We start from the raw sequence: 21,990 nt of genomic DNA, 5'->3' as shown, positions 1-21,990 counted from the left end.
CTGTGCGTCGCACACTGCCAGCCGCGCCCTCTTGGGGCTCGGAGGTAAATGAGTCAGCTTTTTCATTAAAGGAAAACAAAATATTCTCCCCCAGCCCTCCACTGGGGGAAAGAGTAGCCCTGTTACCATCTCCTGAGAAAGAGCTGTATTCACCTCTGAGCGGCTGGGGCTGGGCTGCCGTCCTGCGACCTCCTCCATGCCCTGGCCCGGGAGTAGGCTGCTGCTGGGGCTGGTCGGGAGGGCCAGGAGGGGCGGGAGCTGCAGGAGGGTGGCCCTGACGGGGAGCAGACTGAGGCGTCTGTGCCGGCGGCTGGGTGGAGGCAGCAGCGGGCCGCCAGGGCAGAATGTGTTTAATCGCCTCAGTCCGCTTTTGTGCGGCCGCGAAATGCAAGCGCTAGCGTAGTTCTACCTGGAAGACTCCAATGTCACGTCATTCACTAATTATCTATCTAGCCAATCGTTATTCGTCTTCTGTAGTATATAAGTTCTGTTCCTACCCATTACTACGTTTGCAGATACAGTTACAACATCATTCACAATTGACAATCCTGACGTTCCTTAGCGGTCGATTGATGGTCCTTCATAAAGTTAAAACGTCAATAATGTTAAATGCCACAGTGGTGTTTTAAGTCCATGTCAGCCTATCATTCCGAATATTCATTGAGCGTTGCAGCAACAGATGCAAGTTTCTGCTTCCTTTGTCACTAATGAGAGCAAAATCTTGCATTTCAGATTTCAGAAGCATGCAGTCCTCTCCTCGCGGATTTCTTCTTTCATTTCAATTTTATTTCAGCAATCACTTTCGTTAGGACTATCTAGGCTTGTTATCAAAGACACAGCTGCAATCTTCATCCCCATTCTGGCGTTATCACTACTCCAGCATTCATCTCAGTGATACGTATGTGTTTATGCACTTCTGATGTTGATTGGGTGTAGCATTTTACTCCTCTGCTCTTTTCGCATACAGCAATGTCAATTTTATGTCGCAAGGTCTGTACTGAGTCGCATACATTTGTATGAAACACTTGATTGCACAATGTGATCGCTCGTTTGTGTTGCTTGTTTGTGTCGTAATCTAACCATAATGCCTCGTAAATGATTTGCTTGACACAGGTTACTGTTAATGATCGTATTTTGTTTCAGAAAGATCAAAGCAGAACAGAATGGCATTTTAGCCTCTATCATTCTCCCCACGAATGCAAGGAAACCTCATTCATGGGTTTTAAAGCAACATTTGGATTTATTTGGATTTAAATATCCAAAACCACTAGAACAATGACATATATTGTTATACAATTATATATTTCGGTGACTTGCGTACTCATTATCCTAAATGTTTCCAAGAATGTTTAAATCCAGAAAAATAACCGATTTCAAACAGGATATGGACCATATGTGTGCTATCAATGACAAACAGACCATATATAGTAGTAATTGTGTGCTTTCGTCTTTGTGTCACTCCAGTAAACATGTCTCTACCTGCGTTTTATTAGCTACTGTGATACTGTGCCTCTGTCTATTTTCTGAACTTTAGAATGCAGCGTTTCGTTTCACTTGGACTTTCTGTGCTAGGGCACCCCTGGTTACGATTATGAATAAAACAGAAACGTGTTTTCTCGCTTAAGCTCGCAACACCATATTTCGGTTATATCAAAGGTTTGTATACACAACAAGGTTCAACTTGTTATTCGACAGCAGCACTAATTTAATTCCGTTCTCAATCCAACCCGGTTTACATAAAGATTGCATCCCGTATTGCAACTGAAATCGCAGCAGTTTATTGCAACTGTTTATTGTTTCCCGGGCCACAACGCAAATAACAACTGCCCTCTCGCAGTGAGCCTTTTCTTCTCACTAAAGCTGGTACACACTGTGCGACTTTATAATAGTCATAGTTATTGTTGCTTTTCAGACTGTATGAAAACAAACACGATAATGTTCCTTCCAAGAAAAGAAAAAAATTCCGGACGCACACAAGGGAACTTGTCCAGAGTTGAGGGAATATATTTAAGGTTAAAATTGTATCACAATGGTCATTAATCGGCTGTGGTGAGCATGTCAACTATCAAAGACATCAGATTTTAGCCTAGGGTCAAAATAATCTTTTAGGATTGTGCCAAATCGTGGCCAAAATCATGCAGTATGCACTCGGGAGTAGACGGGTGTTCAGAGTGGTCAAAAACGTGAGACAAAGCATCGGGTTTGATGTTCTTAGAACCCGGGCGATATGAAAGGGAAAAATCAAAATGTCAGAAAAAAAGAGCCCACCGAGCCTGCCTAGAGTTGAGTCTTTTGGCAGATCTGATATATTCCAGATTCTTATGATCGGTCCAAACTATAAAAGGAACCCCCAATCCTTCTAGCCAGTGACGCCATTCTTCCAATGCGAGCTTGACTACCAACAACTCCCTGTTACCAATGTCGTAATTACGTTCGGCTGGTGAAAGGCGATAAGAAAAAAACTTGCAGGGATGTATCTTATCATCCGAGGAAGAATGCTGGGAAAGAACCGCTCCTACCCCCACCTCTGACGCGTCCACCTCCACCACAAATTGACTTGATGGATCAGGGGCAACAAGAATGGGAGCCGAAACGAAGCGGCTCTTAAGTTTGGAAAATGTAGCCTCGGCTACACCAGACCACCTGAACGTAGTCTTGGAAGAGGTCAACGCTGTCAGAGGCACGGCTAGCTGGCTGAAATTACGAATGAAACGTCAATAAAAACCCCAGAAACCTCTGTAGGGCCTTACGGGAATCCGGAGTTGGCCAGTCTATCACAGCCTTTACCTTGTCGGGATCCATGCGCATTCCCTCGGACAAAACGATATACCCTAGGAATGGAACAGACTGTGCATGGAAAGCGTATTTCTCCACCTTGACAAAAAGCCCATTCGCTAGCAACCTCTGGAGCACTAGTCTGACATGCTGAACATGTTCCTGGAGAGACAAGGAAAATATCAGAACTGATCTACCATGTCTCCCAGCACGTCATTAACTAGTGCTTGGAAGACTGCAGCGGAGTTAGACAGCCCGAAGGGCATGACCAAATATTCAAAGTGCCCCCTGGGGGTATTAAACGCAGTCTTCCATTCATCCCCCTCCCTTATGCGGACCAAATGATAAGCATTACATAAATCCAGTTTTGTGAATATCGATGCTCCCTGCAACCTCTCAAAAGCTGAAGACATCAACGGCAAAGGATAGGTATTCTTTACCGTGATGTTGTTCAACCCTCGGTAATCAATTCAAGGTCGCAGGTACCCATCCTTCTTACCCACAAAAAAGAACCCCGCCCCCGTCGGAGAAGAAGAAGGATGGATGAACTTGGATGCTAGCGAATCAGAAATGTATTTCTCCATGGCCTCGCTTTCTGGAATAGAAAGTGAGTATAACTTGCCTTTAGGCGGAGACGTACCTGGCAGTAGATCTATAGCACAGTCATAGGGACGATGAAGAGGGAGAGAAGCAGCCCGGGACTTACTAAACACTTCCTGCAGGTCGAGGTACTCCATGAGCACGTTAGACAAATTCACCATCTCCTCCTGTAACACAGAACTAGACACAGACGGATGAGCAGACACAAGACAAGAGGCATAACACTGATTACTCCAGGCAGAAACAGAACTGTGTCCCCAGTCAACCCTGGGGTTATGCTTAACCAACCAGGGATGACAGAGGACGATGGGCATGAGGGGTGTGTCGGTGATGAAGAATTGCATAGTCTGGCCATAGCATGTAAGGCGGATGCGTCCTGGCCCGCAGCTCTGTAGGTCTCTGCCACCAAAGTAGACGTAAACCCACAAGCTTTGGACGGGTGCTTTGGGTCACCACCCCATGCTGAAGCGCTCTGAGGACACGCTTGCATTACAACAGAACGCTCAACAGGGGGAACCCCAGTGTACCCTTGGGACTCCCAAAGGAGGCAGCACAGCTGAATCTTCATCTCCGGAGTAATCTAGCCCACCTTGTGATGCGCCGATTGACATGGTGTCATCCACTGGGGCTCCAAATGAGACTCTGGACCAAGGACGGGAAACACCAGCGCCTTCATCCGGCAACACCACAGGATGCAGTGTGCTAGAGTAGGATGTGGCCCAAGGAATATTTGTCAGGTTGGCCCACACCGGTACCCTCATATCACCCTGACCACCAGCCAAAGTACAGCCTCTCGTAGAGGAAGTAGATTGGGTTGTGGTAGAGGGGACCCTCCCTCCTGGACGGAGATCATGGAGTCATCCATGAATGTGCGCTCAGCACGCCAAACAGCGTTCATGCCCGCCAGACGGACTAACCAGCCGACTGCACCCAGAAACAATGCACGGGCAAAACATCTTGAAAAAGACTTGCCGTGTGCAGCTCTTTTAGAGAGCAGAAAGCTCTGAAGAAATGCCGAAGTGCCCAGGGAGAACACACACGCTGTTCTGGATCACTGCACAAATAAGACAGGAATGTGGAACTCGCTGGATCTCGCCGTAACGCAACACTCTGGAGAGACGCTCATCTTGAAGAGACGAAAGCTCAGGAAGGCAAGTGAACACTCGGCTCTGAAGCAGAAACATGCAATGAGTGCAACACAATCTTTGTAACTCCTTATATACCCAAATTCTGCAGACCCATGGCATTCTCATGAGATTGGCTCATTTCAGCGATTGACTTCTAAGCGAAACCCCCATTCCGTGAGTAACTAACGTAACTCGTAGTGTACTGACTGAAAGGAAATGGTTCTTTCTGTTAGAGTTTAGGGTTCTTTATTCTCACCTTATTGTTTTTTCAAATCTGTTACTCAAATCCACCTTATTACTGATTTTCTGGAGCTCAGCTATACACCTACTGTCTACACACTTTCAACAGGTACATGATTTTCTTTCTTAAAATGTCTATAAATTGTAACTTTCAATTTGTAGCTGGTCTCCTTCTTATGGTCTTTTTCTCATTTTAGTTTAACAGAACATGTAAGTGTGAGCAGCTCTGTTCAGTTAAGGATACTCATCTTCTCTTCTCCATAAATTAAGTAGGGCTGGGTGATAAAACGATAACGATATATATCACGATAGACATGTAATCGATATCAATAAAAAATATAAAAAATACGTTCGATAAAACGTTTGATCTTTTTTTTTTCTTCGTCGGAAGAAACCAGAGGTTGCGAAGCAAGTTTGGTTGCATGAACAAAGGCTAACTGTATCAGGTTTGGTTGCGCCATATCGTTGTCTCGTGTTGGATTCTTCAGTAACAGAACCGGCGTGGAGTGATAAGTGGAAATGAGTGCCGCAGCGAGCGGGGAAATTGTTGATAAAACAGGAAAACAAGTCAGCTCACCAGTATGGCAGTTTTTTGGATTTTATAAGTCTGACTGTAGTCAGATCAATGTCGTCTGCAAATTATGCAAGACTTGTCTTGTTTATACTTTCGTCTGGCTCTGCAGCGCGAGCCTCCGCTCACAGCGCGCGCACCTCATTCGTTTGGGGATGTGTTTATACTCGATGCGCTCGCCGTTGTGCTATTCTTGACTTTGGCTGAATCCGAAATCGCCCCATAAACCCTCAATCGCTATTCCCTACTTTAGTCCACTAATACAGTTCACTTGAAGGAGTGAATGAAAACAAGTGAGCGAATTCAGACAGCCGCTGTGTGTACATCAGCTGTACACTCGTTATTGCGGTGCAAAGTGGGATAGAATGAGTGCACTCAATAGCGTCCATTATGGTTTCAGACACCACTACGAATGGCTGTCCCCTCAAATAGTGCCCTATTTAAGAGTATAGGAGGCGATTTCGGATTCAGCCTTTGAAACTACATGGAGATAGCCTGACGTCATCATACTCAATTCTAGTCAGAATTTTAGTCTTATACTGCTCCGTTGGGCTGTGATTATGGGGTGTGTTTCAACCGAACCAGGAAAGATCTCAATTGGATAGACCTACAACCAATTAGAGCAATGGAGCGACGCATAACGTTATTTGTCAAATGTCAACTGAACTCAACTGTACTGTGTTGCCAAGTTCGCGGGATGGAAGCGACCCCAATTATGTGATATACTGACCCAGGAATGCGAATTTTAGCAGGCAGCCCTGCCAAAATAACACATATTTTACCCCCAAAATGCCTTATTTCTCTGAGAACCCCCCCCCCCCCCCATAAAAAAAAAAAACATTAAATCTATCCCATGACTTTATATAACTTTTTCCTTTTAACATTGTAAAGGGCTCACATACTGTTCATGTTTTGCTAATTTTGGTTTTCATTGTATTTACATAAAAATTGGAAGAGAAACACTAACTCTAAACCCAATTGTGTATTTCAGATGCTGTCCTCATCATCATCAGAGAAACTGCCACTCAGATTACACACATAATGAAGGACGTAAAGACATCATAGAGGATTGTGTCTGGTCTTTATTAACTTGGTCTTTATTACATCTATATCATGTTCACTGTCAACAGATATTTATTAATGTATTCATTTAATAACTGTTGTTAGAGCACTGTCATTTTTGCTAAAATTTTCCATGTCAATAAAAAATAAAAGTACCTAATTGCTGGTTTTGTTGTTGTTTTGTGTAAAACCCAAATAGAGGCTACAGGATATTATAAGACCAGTCAGATAAAGGGGTAAAAAAACAACAATATTAATGATAATACATCAAAATAATATTTATAATACTAAATGAAAATAAACTGTTATTTAAAAATGTATTTATAACACCATTATAGTCCTATATTGCACTTTTAAAGCATGGTTTGTTATGAAACCTTATTAAAGAAAAAGGTTAAATTTAGCACCAAAAAGGGTTCTGCTATTGTTACAAGCCAAAGAACCCTAATTTGGTACTAATTCTTAAGAGTGTTGGTGTTGATTATGTTTTTATTTACCCAACATTGGTCGTAAGGCTCAATTTTCTGTAAAGTTGCTTTGAAATAATTCTGAAAAGCAATACACATGTCCAGACTTGACATGACTAGATGCAGGATAAGTGCAGGAGCCAGGAAAGGACTTGATAAGAAATAAGTTTATTGGGTAACCCTTGGTCTTAACAGAAATATATTAAAGAAGTGTTATGACCACAAGCAAAGGGAATGTAATGTGACTTGTGGCTGTGAAGACCTTAAATGAAGACATATGTTTACGCAGTAAAAGCAATATATAATGTCAAGAAACAAATGTACACTGTAAGAAAAAAAAAGAAACAAAAACATCTGTAGAAAAATAGACAATGTCCTAGTAGAAAATTACTGATACCTCTTCTGATCATTTTACAGACATTTCCTAAAACAACACAATGCAAAGCATAATTCAAAATACATGTGAAACACCTGTGAAAATAACTATATGTAAAATCGCTTCATATTAACATGGTACAATCGGCCTTTGTTGTACAGAATTTTCAAGTAGAGTGTAAATTAACGTAAAATAAAAGTAAATCACATTTAAAGAATATATGATAAATGAGTACATGTATGAATGTATCAATGTATAAAATGCAGTACGATGAATGTAAAAATGTATAAAAAGAAAAAGAAATAAATGTGTTGAAGTACAGAACAAGTACATCTGGGCTCTCTTGAAGTCAATGCATTACTGGCATTGGCCAGACTCCTAGTTCCCTTTCGCTTAACAAAATCACAACATTACTTTTACAAAATTCACATAAAACACAACTTATTTCTGCTAAACAAAGCCCAAAATCAAGAAACATTAATGATTAAAAGATTGCTTTGCATTGATGTGTGAATATGACAATGAAGCAAACCTAAATAGTGTCTAGGAACAACTAGGCTTTGGTCCATGAGCTCATTCGACTAATGTTTTGCACTGGAAATCTAGAAGGTTTTCTCATTCAATATTCTCTGTCTTCAGTCAGATCCATTAGATCAGGCTTGTGGACATTATGATTCAAAGTCTATGTCAAGTGCAACTGGTCCATTCATTGAGAATCCGATGAAGAATGTCACTCTTGTGCCATATTCTTTATGTAACTGGCTCCTGAACATTGGATCAACCCTTCTGTCTTCAACGCTGATAAAACCGTTGCAAATCTTACCAGAAACTCTACAAAGCTTCTTACTGTCTCTCACTTGCTTCCAAATGTTTTCTTCATCCCACTGAGTTGAGATGTCCTGCCTTGATCCCAAACAGCTGTTAATACCCCTATGGGAAATCAGGCCACCATACTCTTTGTCCTTCCCTAGGTAAAAATGGACAGCTGCTCTCTTTCCATTAGACATAGACTTCAGCTCATTTGAGTATGACATCTTCAGTTGTGACACAAAAGTTGGTAATGCGTAGTCAGCCTCTTGCCATAACAATAAAACTGTGATGTAGTGCAATGGCAGAATCTCTCTAAAGGGTGTGGGGTAATTGATTAATCGAAGGAGTAAGTCACGAAGGACTTGGTAAGGCTTGATGTACTGAGATGCAGGGTTGATGTTGGCCAGAATTACATTGGCGTAGATGAAGTTGACACATTCCATCGGTCTGGCCTCTTGTGAATTCAGAATGAAATCATACTGCTGGATGATCTCTTCAAGAGTTAATGCAGAGTCTTCCTCATACAAATATTCCAGAAGGCCGCAATAGGAATCACCCTTGTTCCTCTCCAGACATTGACGCGCCTGTTCAATATTAACCATGTGGTTCATGTGCTCATTGTTGACCAACTCATTCCAATTTATTTTACAAAAGAGGTTAGTGTACTGTTGAAAGTACCGGGAAACCTTGGGCTTTGTCAGTTCTTTTTGTTTGTCCTTCTCTGTGAAAAATGGCACTAAATTGACAAAAAAATTCTCAAGAAAATAAAAGTGATTCTTCATTGTGTGTTTTAGTAGAAGATATTTCTTGTGCTTCTGCAGTACCTGGCAATATTGGTTGAGTTCAGGGTTCTTCCTTGACAATTCTTCAATAGTAATTTTACCCAAGAGGACTTGAGCAAGGCAGCTGAACAGTGGTGTCTTTTGCAGTATTTGTATGATGGTATCTGCAGTTTGAAGTTCACCAAGATGGCCAGCAGTGTTGTAAGTATTATAATCCTTTAGTCTTTGCAGTCGATTCTTGGCCTCTTTGTTTGCAGTTTGTTGTGTTTCTTTGCAAGCTTCTGCTGCAGACTCAGCCAATGTTAGATACCTATCAAGACTGTCTGGCTTGATGGGATCATCTCTGTCTTTGCGAACAGCATGCTTGAGCTCACGTACAAGTACCTGTGATACTGTATCACATATGTACGAGTTATCCTTTGAAAGGTCTTTGGCTTTCTTTGCCCAAATCATTGCTGTGGTAAAGTCCTGTTTTTTGATGTAATAGTACCTGGCGAGGAGCTGGCATATTACTGCATCCTTTGTGTAGCACTTTGCTGCATTGTGTAGAACAATTTCTTCCATCCCTGGAGTCTCCTTCATTATATGTTGGATGAGAGGTGAAAACAGTGAGTCTTCAGCCTCGGCTGAATACTGTCTCTTCACTAACATGTTGTGGACATCCTGCAATAATTTTTGTTTCCCCAGAGTGTACTCGTAAAATAAGGCTGTTGTGAGCAAAAAGTTAATGATTTCTGCCTTTGTCACCTTGGAAGACAAAGCTGACTTCTCTTTCAAACAGTGTTGAGCTATACTTGAGTGAATCACTCTCACACCCTCAAATTTCACTTTGGAAATGACTGTGCATCTTGTTAAAAGAGTGGAAAGCCTCTCAAATCCATCTTCAACCATGCAGGATTCAAAATCTGCTTTTGTTTGCAGACCAAGGAACTCTTCACATGTAGAGACTGACAGTAATGCATTCTTGCAGTAGACATGCAAGAGGACAAGAACAGCAAAAAGTTGAGAATGTTTGTCTTGAAAGTTGAAGCCTTTGAGGGTGTTTTTCACAATACCCTTAATATACTTAGATGAAAAGTTGTTCTTCAGAATCATGAACCCATAAAAGGTTTTTGTGTTTGTGTTGGTCTTCTTGAACTCCTTTAGCTTTTCTTCAAACAGTTCCTGTTCCTTCTCAGATAAATTGTTTCCAATGAAAACTGCATCACTGGTCTGTTCACGGGATTCAGCTCTCATGCAATTGACAATTATGACCTGTGGAGAATTTGAAAACATGTTTTGCTTCTGACATTCGTCTTCAATTTGAAGTTGGAGTTTTTTAACATCGCAGATGTCTTGGAAGTCATCGATCATGAGCAACACAGGAAGTTGTGTAGATTGCTCTTTGTTTGTCTCATATGTTAGTAGCTGCACAACCTGTTCGGCTATTGTAGAATAATCATCTGTTGTGTCCTTCAGCACTGCACAACGAAATTCATCCTTCAGTGTCCATAAGACATGCATGGCTAATGTCGTGCCACCACAGCCTGGAAGATGGAAGATGTTGAAAAACTCACAAGCTCTTTTACGGCTGCGTATGTCTGGAATAATAGTTTTGATAATGTAGTCAAACTTGTCACGTTTAATGAATGGCATTGACCCGGGTTGTTCTGAGAAGTAGAAGTTCCACCAAGACACCTTTCCTCCCTTGTAAAAGTTTTCCTCATGTTTTTGTTTGTCCTCATTTCCTCCGTCACACTGGTTCACACAAAGAACACTCAGCACATCTAAGGATTCCTCCGTTTTCTTTGATAGTACAACATTACTGCCACCACCACACGGCAGAAACCGGCTTGATTTGCGATTCTCTGACCACAGACTGAGGATGGTGCCATTGACCTCAGCAAAACTTATCTCATAAATGCATCTTGTTGAGATGTCAACTTTATATCGGCCATTAATGAGATCCTTCCAGTAGTTGTATGTGGTTTCACTGTCACTGATGCATAAGATTTGGTTTCCTCCCTTGAGCTCCTGTAGAAACATACTGAAGGTCTCAAGCAAAGGGTCGTTGGCATCGCTCACTTGACTTAACAGCAAGAATATGGTGAGAAGTTTCTTGCGAGGCAGCACATCTTTTCTGCACAGGAAAGAAACAACATCACGCACTGAAGATCCCTTCTCAGTTAACCAGTGATCAGCATCAGAGGGGGTTTCCTCATGAATGCCTCCATTACAGAAAACCCAGCTTGTGTTTTTGGTCAGCTTTAACCTGTTTGCAATGTCTTCAACTGCACCTGTAACTTTATACTGAGCTGGTAAATGAACATTGGACATTTTTTTCTCTTCAAGCTGCTTATTCAGGCCACGCACAGCAGATTCTGGATCAAAATCCAGAACAGTCACTAGATCCATGTGAAGAAGGAACTCCAGGTTTTCCAGCTGGACAGGATGAGACTTGTTAGCCACCACAATATACCAATCAAAGTGTGACCTGTCCATAGATTGGGTCCCTCCTGTTATCATCTCACACAGTTTAGAGCCTTGCACACTCCCTTTGACATCAGAGAGATGCTTTTCTTCAGCGTCCTTCCTCATCTGGGACAATCGTTGCATGTTTGCAACTGCAGTATATTTCTCATATTCCTTTGAGGAAGCAGATGTAATAAGACTCCTGGTGTTGCTGCTGTCTCTTATAAAGAAAGACTTGCTCTCATTCTGCTTCTTCTCTGCACCATTGGGCTCTTGCATCTCATCTTCATTTTTAACAACATTATAAGTGTTGAAGTGAAATTCTTCACAGACAATGGAGGAAGGCTCTATGTCTACCTCAATAACATATTTTCCCGCAGATGTCATGTCAGCTTTGAGAACTTCAACAAATCGAGGGGGTTTAATGCACCTCTTTGCTATTTTAACATACCTTTCCAATTTGAAATGTTTTTCAATTGCATCTGACCGTTTTTTATCAAAATCATCTGTTTTCTGAACACTAACACCCAGAATTTGTCCATGTGGTTTATCTGCCACTCCAAAATGAATAGTGCCATTTGTGCGGCTGTTCATACAAGCTGCTGCGAATCGAATTACCTCATAAGTGAATTTACTCTTTCTTTTCTCCTCTGGTGTGTCGGTGAAGCCTTTGAATTCATGGCATGGTTGTATGAGGTCTATAGGACCGGTTTCAGTTACATCTAGAATGCTGCTTTCTTTGTACCTTTGAGCAGCAGTAAATCTATTGAAAGGGTAAGGATTTGATGTCAACACATAATTTACCTGTTGAGGCTTTTGTTTCAGAAGACCCATGTTGTGGCTAATCAGCATTTTTGCATTAAATGACAGACTTAGTTCTTTGAAATCAGACATTAACAAGTGGAGAAGACCAGCTCCATTAATTCCATTATTGTACAACATCTCTACATCTTCTTTGTCCAATTTTATCTCGAGCATCCATTGTCTCACATGGTCTTTATTCCAGTCTTTGATATCCGCTGGAAGTTCAGATGAAACTGTAATCCCCTTATTATTCTGAAAGAAACATTAGAAAACAAGCATATAGTAAAAAAAAAGAAGTATAATTAGTAATTAATTATTGGATAAAAAAACTTGAAATTTATCATGACTTGTTTATCTTTTTGAAAGGTTACACACAGATCATAAACTATTAACCATTAACTATTACTCAGAGTCAGAACTAGTTACTGATTGGACTGCATTCAATGACTACAATGCTACAAGTGATACAAGTGATTGACTCTGATTATTTGTGAGTGTAAAAAAAGGAATGCTTAGATGATGTATATAAAAAATATGTTGACCTTTTATGTGCCATTTACCTGTGATTGTCCTGAGGCTTCCATAATGTAATTAGAAACCCTTCTGGGAGGAGAAAAAAAAATATGGCATCAAAACATATTGTGTAACTGGAGATTGGGAATGGTTGTAATACAGGGTCAGTTGTAATAGGGGAGGCCGAGTATAGTTGTAACACGGGGAGAGTTGTAACACTACCAATTCCACGAATCACGGATAAGATAGGAGTCATATGACACTTTTAGTTTCCTCTGGCTTCCTTTACGATCCCACATGGAGGATTTCCAGTCTGTGTTGCTATCTCTCCTGAAGCTACTGCAGAAAATCTAATTCTGAGGTAAGAAAGTAAAAAGTATTTTGTTTAGTACTTCTACCGTTGTAGATAATGTTGTATGAGTTATATCAGGTCAAAGTGTAGTTTCTCTAGTAAAGAATGGTGTATCAACCTCCTGCTAATTTAAAAGCACCATGCTAATACAGCTAGCTAAACAATGGGTGACAGTGGCGGGTAGGTTGTAACACGTGTTTTGAAACAACCATCCACTTACATACAACTAAGAACATTTTTGTGATTTTAATAATTCTACAGAATATGTTTATGTTAAATTGCTAATTAACATCTTGATGTGGGTCTGGCTTGTCAGGCTAGGGGTAGGTTGTAACAAAGGACCGATTTGTATTTGTCATCATCTCACAAAGTCTGTGATATAGCTGAAGAAATTTAAATTGTTGCCATTTGTAGTAGACACATGTGGGTACTTTGCCTAAAAGTTTCAGATGTGTAGCTTAAAAAAAAGGGTAGTTTTAGGTGCTGAAGAAAAAAGTGTTACAACCATACCCGGTCTCCCCTACCGTCAGTTTAAGCATTTCGAAATTAGGTAGAGGGATCAAACCAATGTCGTGTGTGACCACCAACCTTGTGAGTTGACAATACATTTATTTTTATTGATATCTATCTTATTAATATCTATCTTATTCTCTTTTGAAATATAAGATGTTGTCCTTTCTGTTTAATCCCTTAAGACACAACTGACTGTGTTTACATTAATTTCGCGTCATAAAAGCATTTTGAGATGCTCATACATTTAACCACGAGTTTCATCACCAAGCACATGTGAGCATTTGAAATTGAAAGCAGCTTCTGTCAGTGAGTTTCATATTTTTATATAAGTCCACTGCATTCCAAACAACATAAATTATGCCTTCGTAGAGCATTTGTAATGAAAATAACGGAGGGCGTGTTTGCACACCGTGTGTGAGTTTGCGGTTAAAAGCTCTCAATCGATTTCCAAATTTTCATAATTGATCAAGATGCATCGCGATGCATACATTTTTTTCTTGCATCCCTAATTACCAGCTTCACTTATAAATAACCAGATTAACTTTATTTATGCCATTTGTCTACTGTGTCTTCAATGAGAGCGCTGTTTATACAGCTGGGTTAATTTTGTTGCATCTTCAAAGAGAGTGGCTGGACACTGCAGGCTGCACTAAATCCTGCTAGTTGTGCCACGGGCATTTCCCTGTGTGATTCAGCACTGAAAGAGAGAGCTTATTTCCCTAAAAGAGCAACACAGGTGTGACACTGCGTCTTTTTCAAGATGTCATTCCACACGTGCGTTTCTGGATGTTGTCATTCCCTGGCGCCGGTCACAATCGTTGTTTCACTTGTCTGGGCCTTCAGCACCCTGAAGCAGAGTTTGTGGATGGTTCATGTACCCACTGTGAGAACATTACCATCACAGTGTTGCAGTCGAGACTAGCATACCTCAAGGGAGGTGGATCCCCTTACCTATACCCTGATCTAGTGCCTCTTCTGGTCCCCAGAAAAGGGCTACTTCGGCGAATAGCCAGGGTGACCTGAGGATAACAGCGAGGGCTTCCCCGTTGAGGCAATCTTCGTGGCCCCCTCACTCCTCTGACACACCACAAGCCGTGGAGCAGCCGAGGGAGCGCACTGGTCCCTCTCATGGGTGACCAGCCATTTATTTTGGGGCTCCTGCTGATGACCAGATGTCATCCTCTGAGAATGAAGACTCAGCTTAGTTGCCTCCTTCTAGGAGAGTAACTTTGCCCGAGCCTAACCCAGAGTTGATTGCTATGCTTTCCCGGGCTGCCGAGAGAGTCGGGTTCGAGTGGAGGCTTCCATCGAGTCCCAAACCCTCAACGTTGGATGATTGGTTTCTCGGGGCGGCCCATGCTCAGCACCTCGCCCCGGTGCCTTTCGTCCTGGAGGTGCATGAGGAGGTAACTAGATCATGGACTGCACCCTTTTCTGCCAAAAAACGGCCTACAACCTCTCCCCCCTCACTATCCTGATAAATATTGGTTCCTGGATTCCCCCATTTCCGAGGCCGACCTTTTCAGCGACGCAGTTGTCGCTGCTGCACAGACGCAGCAGTTCTGCACAGAAGCAGATGGAGGTGATTCAGCACATGGTGACCGCACCACTCCCTTCCCCGGAGGTGGGCAGGGGTGGAGAATCCTTAGTTCTGTTTTGTTTCTGTTTCGCCAAATTTTCAATAAAAGAGCAATTTCCTCTGTCTCTGGGTCCCAAGAGGGCGTGCATGGTGGTATGTGACGCTAACCCTCAGCCCCCTCTCCTATCATCAGTGGGCAGCAGCGCGTGTGTGTCGAGGATGCAGGGAAGAAGCCTCTTCACCCACCCTCTGCCCAACTGTGGAACCAGGTAAGTGTTGCACTGCAGACCCCACTTTGGGCCGCTATGCCATCCGAGTTTTCCGAGCTCAACCTTGCTGCCCCACTGCGGGTACGTCTCTGGTCCCTCTGGTCCCGCTTGTACGGTCTCTGGGGGCCTGGCTAGGGCTCCCCAGCCCATCTTGCTAGCTGCTTCAGACAACTTTAGGGGTGCTCTGAGTGATCAGCTACCGATCGCTATTGGCCGATAATTGCTTTGGGAAGATTGCTCGACGGTCTCTATAAAGACTGATCTTATAAACCGATCTCATGCTGACTACTCGCACACCTCCCCAAACGGATGAAAATGTTTGCCACGTGCACCTTCATGCCCGTGTGGACGTAAACATTCTATTAATGTTTCAACCCACCCCACCCACTTTTACAACTTACCCTGTGTCAATAAGGTTGGTTAACAACAGCACTCTTTGGACTTGACATTAACTCTCACAGTTTAAGGATAAGTGATTTCATGTAATGTGGCGTTAAATCAAAATTTTAGATAAACAGCACACAAAAAACACTGAGCTACAGAGGAAAAAGCCTCACAACCATCCCAGTCTCCTCTATATCATGCTTATCTTATGAATAATAATAAAGAGTTAGATACATTTTAGTCTGACTTACCGCATCAAGGGATGAAATTCATGCTTTTGATCATTTCATGTCTCAGTAGCAACCTGAGTAGCAATGAGACAACAGTTAATGAACTATAAAGCACATCAATTATGACTTGAAAATGTAATGAAAAAGTTGGGGAAAAAAAATAATGTCAGATAAATACAGATGCTTTTAACTGTTAGAAGAAAATAAGCACATTTGCTTTCATAATTTATTGCAGTTGAAGGGCATACAAGATTGTTTAATGGATTCTGAAGCAACAGAATCCATAAAATATGACTAAACACAGATCAATTAGAATGTAAATTAGAACTAGTTAAAAGATTGGCTATAAAATATAATCGTTCAAACCATTCAGTCAGTCACTTCCGATGCCACGTCGGAAACCAACAAATAGGAAATTTCGCTAAAGAAGCAAATCTACTTTGAGTGTAACTAAACTAATGCACATTGGCATGCAATGATTGCACCAGCTGCTCTGCCTCGCAGCGCAGGTATACAATGAGTAGCAGGTGCATTGCAATATTAACTTTTAAATCTGTTATTACAGCTGGCTAGAGCTGCGCCTTCAACAAGAGTGAGAGCACACTACAGGCTGCACATTCCCTGTCAGTGTTGCCGCTACCTTTTCCCCTGTGTGCTTCAGCACCAAGGAGAGCAGTTCCCTAAAAGAGCTTACACAGGTAGAGTTTGCATCTTTTTAAAGACGACATTCTACCTGTGTGTTTCTGAATGTGGTTGCTTCCTGTCCTCATTGACAGCCACGATCACTGTCTCACATGCCTGGGCATAAGCATGCTGAGACGGTTTTCGTGGGTGGTTCATGTGTTCACATGAGAACATGACCACGTCGGCATGCCAGTCGACTCTTCTTTCTCCGGAAAGCTTGAGTCCCCTCTGCTGTTGGCCAGCCACTTGTGTGTAAAAGCACAGCCACAGGTCTACTCGACACTCTAGGAGATCAAGGAGATCAGCGAGAGCCAACCCCCTAGGGCTCCTCCCCCTCTAGCGCATCGCAAGCTGTGTAGCTTCCGGATGGAAATGTTGGTCTTTCTTCACACACGAGATGAGAAAGAGAAAAATCACTCGCAGCTCCTGAATGGAAAACTTTCAGATACTCTTAAATACTGAAAGCACTCTTTAATTATTGCTTGTAATATGTTTATTTGTTTGACCTTATTTCTGTCATTTATTGAAAATAATAGTTTTGTTTGAAGTCACCATTATGACGATCAGTGTTTTCTTTAGTTGTGCCCTTGACTCTATAACTTTAGTGTTTCTCTGTCTGCTGTAACTGTGTGCAAGAAAAGCCCAGAGAAAATGTGATCAGATGATGTTGGCTGTTTGTTAATGACAGCAGAATCATCATGCACCCGCGTCCAGACCTCTGTAAACTCCATGTCTGGTCCCTGAATGGGACACAGAGGTTCTAGCTGACTTACCCTAAGATGTACTTAATACCATCACTTCGGCTCGAGCACTGTCTATGAGATAGGCTTACGCCTTGAAGCGGAACCTGTTTGTCAAGTGGTTTTCTTCTAACCAAGAAGACCCCCGAAGATGTTCGATCGGATCCGTGCTTTCCTTTCTGCAGCATGGGTTGGAGCGCAGGCTGTCTCCCTCCACCCTCAAAGCGTATGCTGCCTGGATATTACGACCCCATAGGAGGTAAGTCGGTTGGGAAGCACAACCTGGTCTATCAGGTTCCTTAGGGGGTGTGGTTAAATCCTCAACCTCTCTCCATACCTTCTTGGGACCTTGCTCTGATGCTTAGATCTCTTCAAAATGCCCCATTTGAGCCTCTGCAGTCGGCGGAGCTAAAAATATATCTTGTTGGCCAGATATACTCCACATACCTCCTTCAGGGTAGGATTGGGTTTCCTCAGTGTTCCTTTTCCAGTAGAAAAGGCACGCTTTACAAGTGTTTCCAATAGTCACTGATTAGGTCATGTGGAACAGCAGTGATGGACATTCTCTGTGTTAGCCCTGTCTCTTCAGCTAAGAGAGATCAGGAGGCTTACACAGGGCACTGGAAGTGGGCAGCAGTCATGTCGCTTTAGTAGGGATTCCTATTCATCGGTCTCCAATGTGGCGTCGGAAGTGACCGACTGAATGGTAACATCTCCGTTATTTAGCAATTAACGCCATCCTCCCATCTGATCTTGTAAGCAAAAAAGTCTAAACAGCCACCTGTGCAATATTTCAACATATACTTCAAATCCCACTACAAAAAGCACACCAGTAAGCGGCCTGATTTTTGGGGCCTAAATTCTTCAATCATAAAATCCTGCACAAATCTAGCATTAAACATTGACATATGTTAAAAGCTGTATGAATTTAGGTGAGACTTAGGTAATCTTACCTCACGAGATACGTCTCGTAGCTGTCATACTGAAAGGGTTTTGGTGATGATAACAGCCCAGAGATGTGCTTATGGTGCATTCACACCGTACGCGAATGACGCGATTTGCAAGATTTACATGTTAAGTCAATGCAAAGACGTGAATAGACATTCATGAGGCGGCGGAAATTGTGCGAATGGTGCGAATCGCCCGAGTTGAAAAATCTGAACTTTGGCGGATATTCGCGCCACATTAACCAATCAGGAGCTTGCTCTAGTAGTGACAACAATGAGGAGAAAATCTGTATATTAATATCTGGTTCAGACAATATGATTATCCCTGTGATAACATTAAATGACATGAAACACAACCCAGTCTCTTTTTGTTAAATGCAAGTTTATGTATGATCAATAATACAAAAGTATAAGTAAAAGGTATGATATAAGCTAAACATGAAATAAAGCAAACAATTCAGTCAAACATTCAAAGTCAGTGCTAGTCGGCTACAACTGTAACGTAAAGTTATAGCCTAAAAATAAAAAGTAATGAAACTTATCTTTGCCCTCAGCCTAAACGATTTGCCAGGGAACAAATTAGATCCATGAGAACAAAGATCGCCTGTTACATCTACACAAGACGAATTATAGCTCGAGACACCACAGTGACATCCGAGGAAAGCCTACTCTCGCCGGGGTTAACGAGTGCTGAGCACCGCTGATCCACTGGAGCGCACAACTCCGAAAACGCCAGATAAAATGCTTAAATAGGCACTCTTTTTATAAATAAACCACAGATTTGAGCTTTAAACAACTACATTATCACCTGAAAAAGTCTTAAAACTACGTTTTGTCACACATTAACAGTAGATTTTAACAAAAAAGACGTGTAAACACAGCCCATGTCAGCCATTTCTCAACGAGACGAGTCGGGCTGGCAGAAGCCCCGCCCATGATGCGAATTCGCGTCTGTTGTGAACTGAATGTCAAGCGCGAATTAAGCAAATTTCACGTGTGAATGAAGCGAGTAAACTCAAAATGTTCAAGCGTCCAACTTTGCATAAATTATTTGCGTCATTCGCGTCCGGTGTGAACGCTACATTAGAAATAAAATACTGACCTGAACTACGCCAAAACGTTCTTCATATTTTCGTACTCTCACTACCAGCACCACCTTTACCTGTGTTCAATGCCCTATTGTGTAGTAAGTGAAAATGTCAGTGTGGTGAGTAGACGAACCTGATCTGTAATGTTCCTCCTGTACACTGTTTTTGGGTTGTTGACGTGGCATGGCATTTTCACTGTCACACAAGATAAAAATATATATAATTAGTATTGTCATCTTTTAAAATGCAGTAAATGGTTAAACATTTCTTTGTGTTACATGGACCAGTTGTTATAAAAAAACTGCTCAAAAAACTGCTAAAAAATGTTTTTCTTTGAAAAAAATTTCTTTGTCCCATGGTGTCTCCTCTTCTTAATATCATTAATTCATCTTTGTCATTAGGATATGTACCGAAAACTTTTAAGTTGGCTATTATTAAACCACTTATTAAAAAACCGCAACTTGATCCTACAGAATTGTCGGATTGGTCCTCATATTTTGATGGTTTAAGCAAAAGGGTCTTTTTGTTTTTTAACTCCACACATCACTTTTGGCGTGGTCAGTGCCACAATGGTGCTACTTAAGACCCTGAATACTGTGCGCTTACCTACTGCTGGGTCCAATTCATCACCGGTGCACTGCTGCAGTTTTCCTGTCGCCAAAATATGTAATTATTACTTTCAGTTCAGCAGTTAGAGCATTGATTTATTGAGTGGGAGAAGTTATTAAATTTGGCCAGTTACAAAAAGAATATCTCGACGATCAAGCTTTTATGATTTTATAAACTCCCTGTCATCAACTCCAACTACAATACATTATATTTTCGTTGGAACGTGTGTGGTCTCCTCTTCTCTGCTGCCAAGTTATTACTCCTAACTAAGTTAGATACCTATTCCTAGTCTTCCTAGACCTAGTCTGAACACTTAGGAACCTTTGTGAATCACACTTATTCTTAAGTCTCGGAAGAAGAGTACAATTACGTCATTCTTAGAATGGTTTTAGCACTAAAAAAAGCTTTGTGAAATACTCTTAGAGCAAGAATTTAGGAATCCTAAAATTAGGACTGACACGGCCATTATTTTCCTTTTATTTTCAGTTTATCCTAAATCGGCAAGTTAGAAGCTACTTTTAGTCTTCAAGATGTTTTGTGAATACGCCCCATTTTTGTAAGCCTTCCTGGTAATGTTTTACTCTGATCAAAATAACAGTCAAGCCAGATGCAAGCAAACTTAGCTAAGCATCAAAAACTAAAATAGTCTAATTATTGTATGGTACATTTAATGTGGCTTTACACATGTAGTAGAATCAATATCATCTAACAAATGGTTGGTTTACAGTACTTCAGAAAGTTTTTGTTAAATCAGCCATATTCTTACCATTTCCTCTGCTGTAAAATCTGTGTTGTAATCACTTTGTAATCTTTGATCAAAGTTATCCGTTTTGTACTCCGCTTTGGATAAAATGAATACTAAATGAATAAAAGTAAACTTAAATGAAAACTGAAAGAGTAATAGCTGTTATATTTACCCCATGTAAAGTGTCCTTGTTGGAAGATTAAAGAATATTTGTTTCCTTCTTCTGAAAGGAGGGGTTGGTGTGAAAGATAAGAATCTTCTCAGAAAGTTGCCAGATATTCACACATTTTAGGGCACTATTGGGTGTGGATTTGTAGATTCATCTTGAAAAAAAATTGTAGATTCATCTTGAAAAACGTTACCAATGTTATTATTTTAACTTCTATACTGTAAAATTATTAATTAACTGCTGTTAGCCTGAGGCCAAAATAACTCCAAAGGAACAGGTCTCAGTCTGTCTGATTTCTTGAAGCTACCTAGAAACAAGATTTATTTAAAACAGCACTGGAAGGTTCGCTGAACCAAACAAAACTGTAGCTCATTGGTGAAGCAAAAATAAACCAAATATCTGAGCAATCATATTGTGTCTGAAATTTCTGCTTTTCATTTCTTATGTTTGACTTTCCTTTCAGTTTCTTTTCTTGGATAGGGGATTTACGCTCAAACATGGCAACAGAGCTGAAAGTTGTTTGGAGAAAAAAAGATTCCATTTCATGCAAACCAAAATTTCATGAGGAAATGTCAAAGATTAGCACACATGGAAATGATACATGCCTCAACATCTCTTTAACACAGCTTTGTCTTTATTTCTCAGAACATTAGTATATTTTTTTAACGAAATGCAACAGGTTAAAGAAATATCATACCTGACCAGATGAGTGTTTTCAAATGTTTCCCATTTACTTCTACCACAAAGATTGCACACCGTTTATGCAGACATTTCAATAACATGCCCTTTTATTGTATTTATTTTTTACCTGTTTTTTATATTTGTTCAATATTTTTTTTTACATCATCTATTACTGCATACACACCGATCAGGCATAACATTATGACCACCTTCCTAATATTGTGTTGGTCCCCCAAAAACAGCACTTACCCATCGAGGCATGGACTCCTCTAGACCCCTGAAGGTGTGCTGTGGTATCTGGCACCAAGATGTTAGCAACAGATCCTTTAAGTCCTGTAAGTTGCAAGGTGAGGCCTCCACGGATCGGACTTGTTTGTTCAGCACATCCCACAGATGCTCGATTGGATTGAGATCTGGGGAAT

General features: G+C 41.3%; 1 protein-coding gene across 2 annotated transcripts; it reads right to left on the bottom strand.

The window, feature by feature from the left end:
- Positions 1–6,720: 6,720 nt before the first annotated feature.
- On the bottom strand, positions 6,721–20,814 carry LOC307124638 (sterile alpha motif domain-containing protein 9-like). Of its 2 annotated transcripts, XM_079813996.1 has the most exons (6): positions 20,740–20,814; positions 19,971–20,015; positions 19,498–19,559; positions 15,927–15,979; positions 12,626–12,668; positions 6,721–12,317 (listed from the first exon to the last, which is right to left on the bottom strand). In XM_079813996.1, exons 4-6 carry the CDS (start codon positions 15,929–15,931, stop codon positions 7,887–7,889), a joined length of 4,479 nt encoding a protein of 1,492 aa, XP_079670122.1. In that variant the 5' UTR covers positions 15,932–15,979; positions 19,498–19,559; positions 19,971–20,015; positions 20,740–20,814; the 3' UTR covers positions 6,721–7,886. The 2 variants fall into 2 exon arrangements, with proteins under 2 accessions (XP_079670122.1, XP_079670123.1); XM_079813997.1 differs by lacking the exons at positions 19,498–19,559; positions 19,971–20,015; positions 20,740–20,814 and having other exon boundaries at positions 12,626–12,665; positions 15,927–15,955.
- Positions 20,815–21,990: the final 1,176 nt, after the last annotated feature.

The sequence above is a fragment of the Gobio gobio genome (genome assembly GCF_949357685.1).
Source record: "Gobio gobio genome assembly, chromosome: 1".
Classification (NCBI taxonomy): domain Eukaryota; kingdom Metazoa; phylum Chordata; class Actinopteri; order Cypriniformes; family Gobionidae; genus Gobio; species Gobio gobio.
The sequence above is the reverse complement of the archived record's forward strand: the minus strand, read 5'-3'. Positions and strand labels throughout refer to the sequence as shown.

Excerpts from the sequence above, each read along its gene's own strand:
- LOC307124638 (XM_079813996.1), bottom strand. Across the intron at positions 12,318-12,625 it reads AAGCCTCAGGACAATCACAG|AATAATAAGGGGATTACAGT; the intron begins GTAAATGGCACA and ends TGTTTCTTTCAG.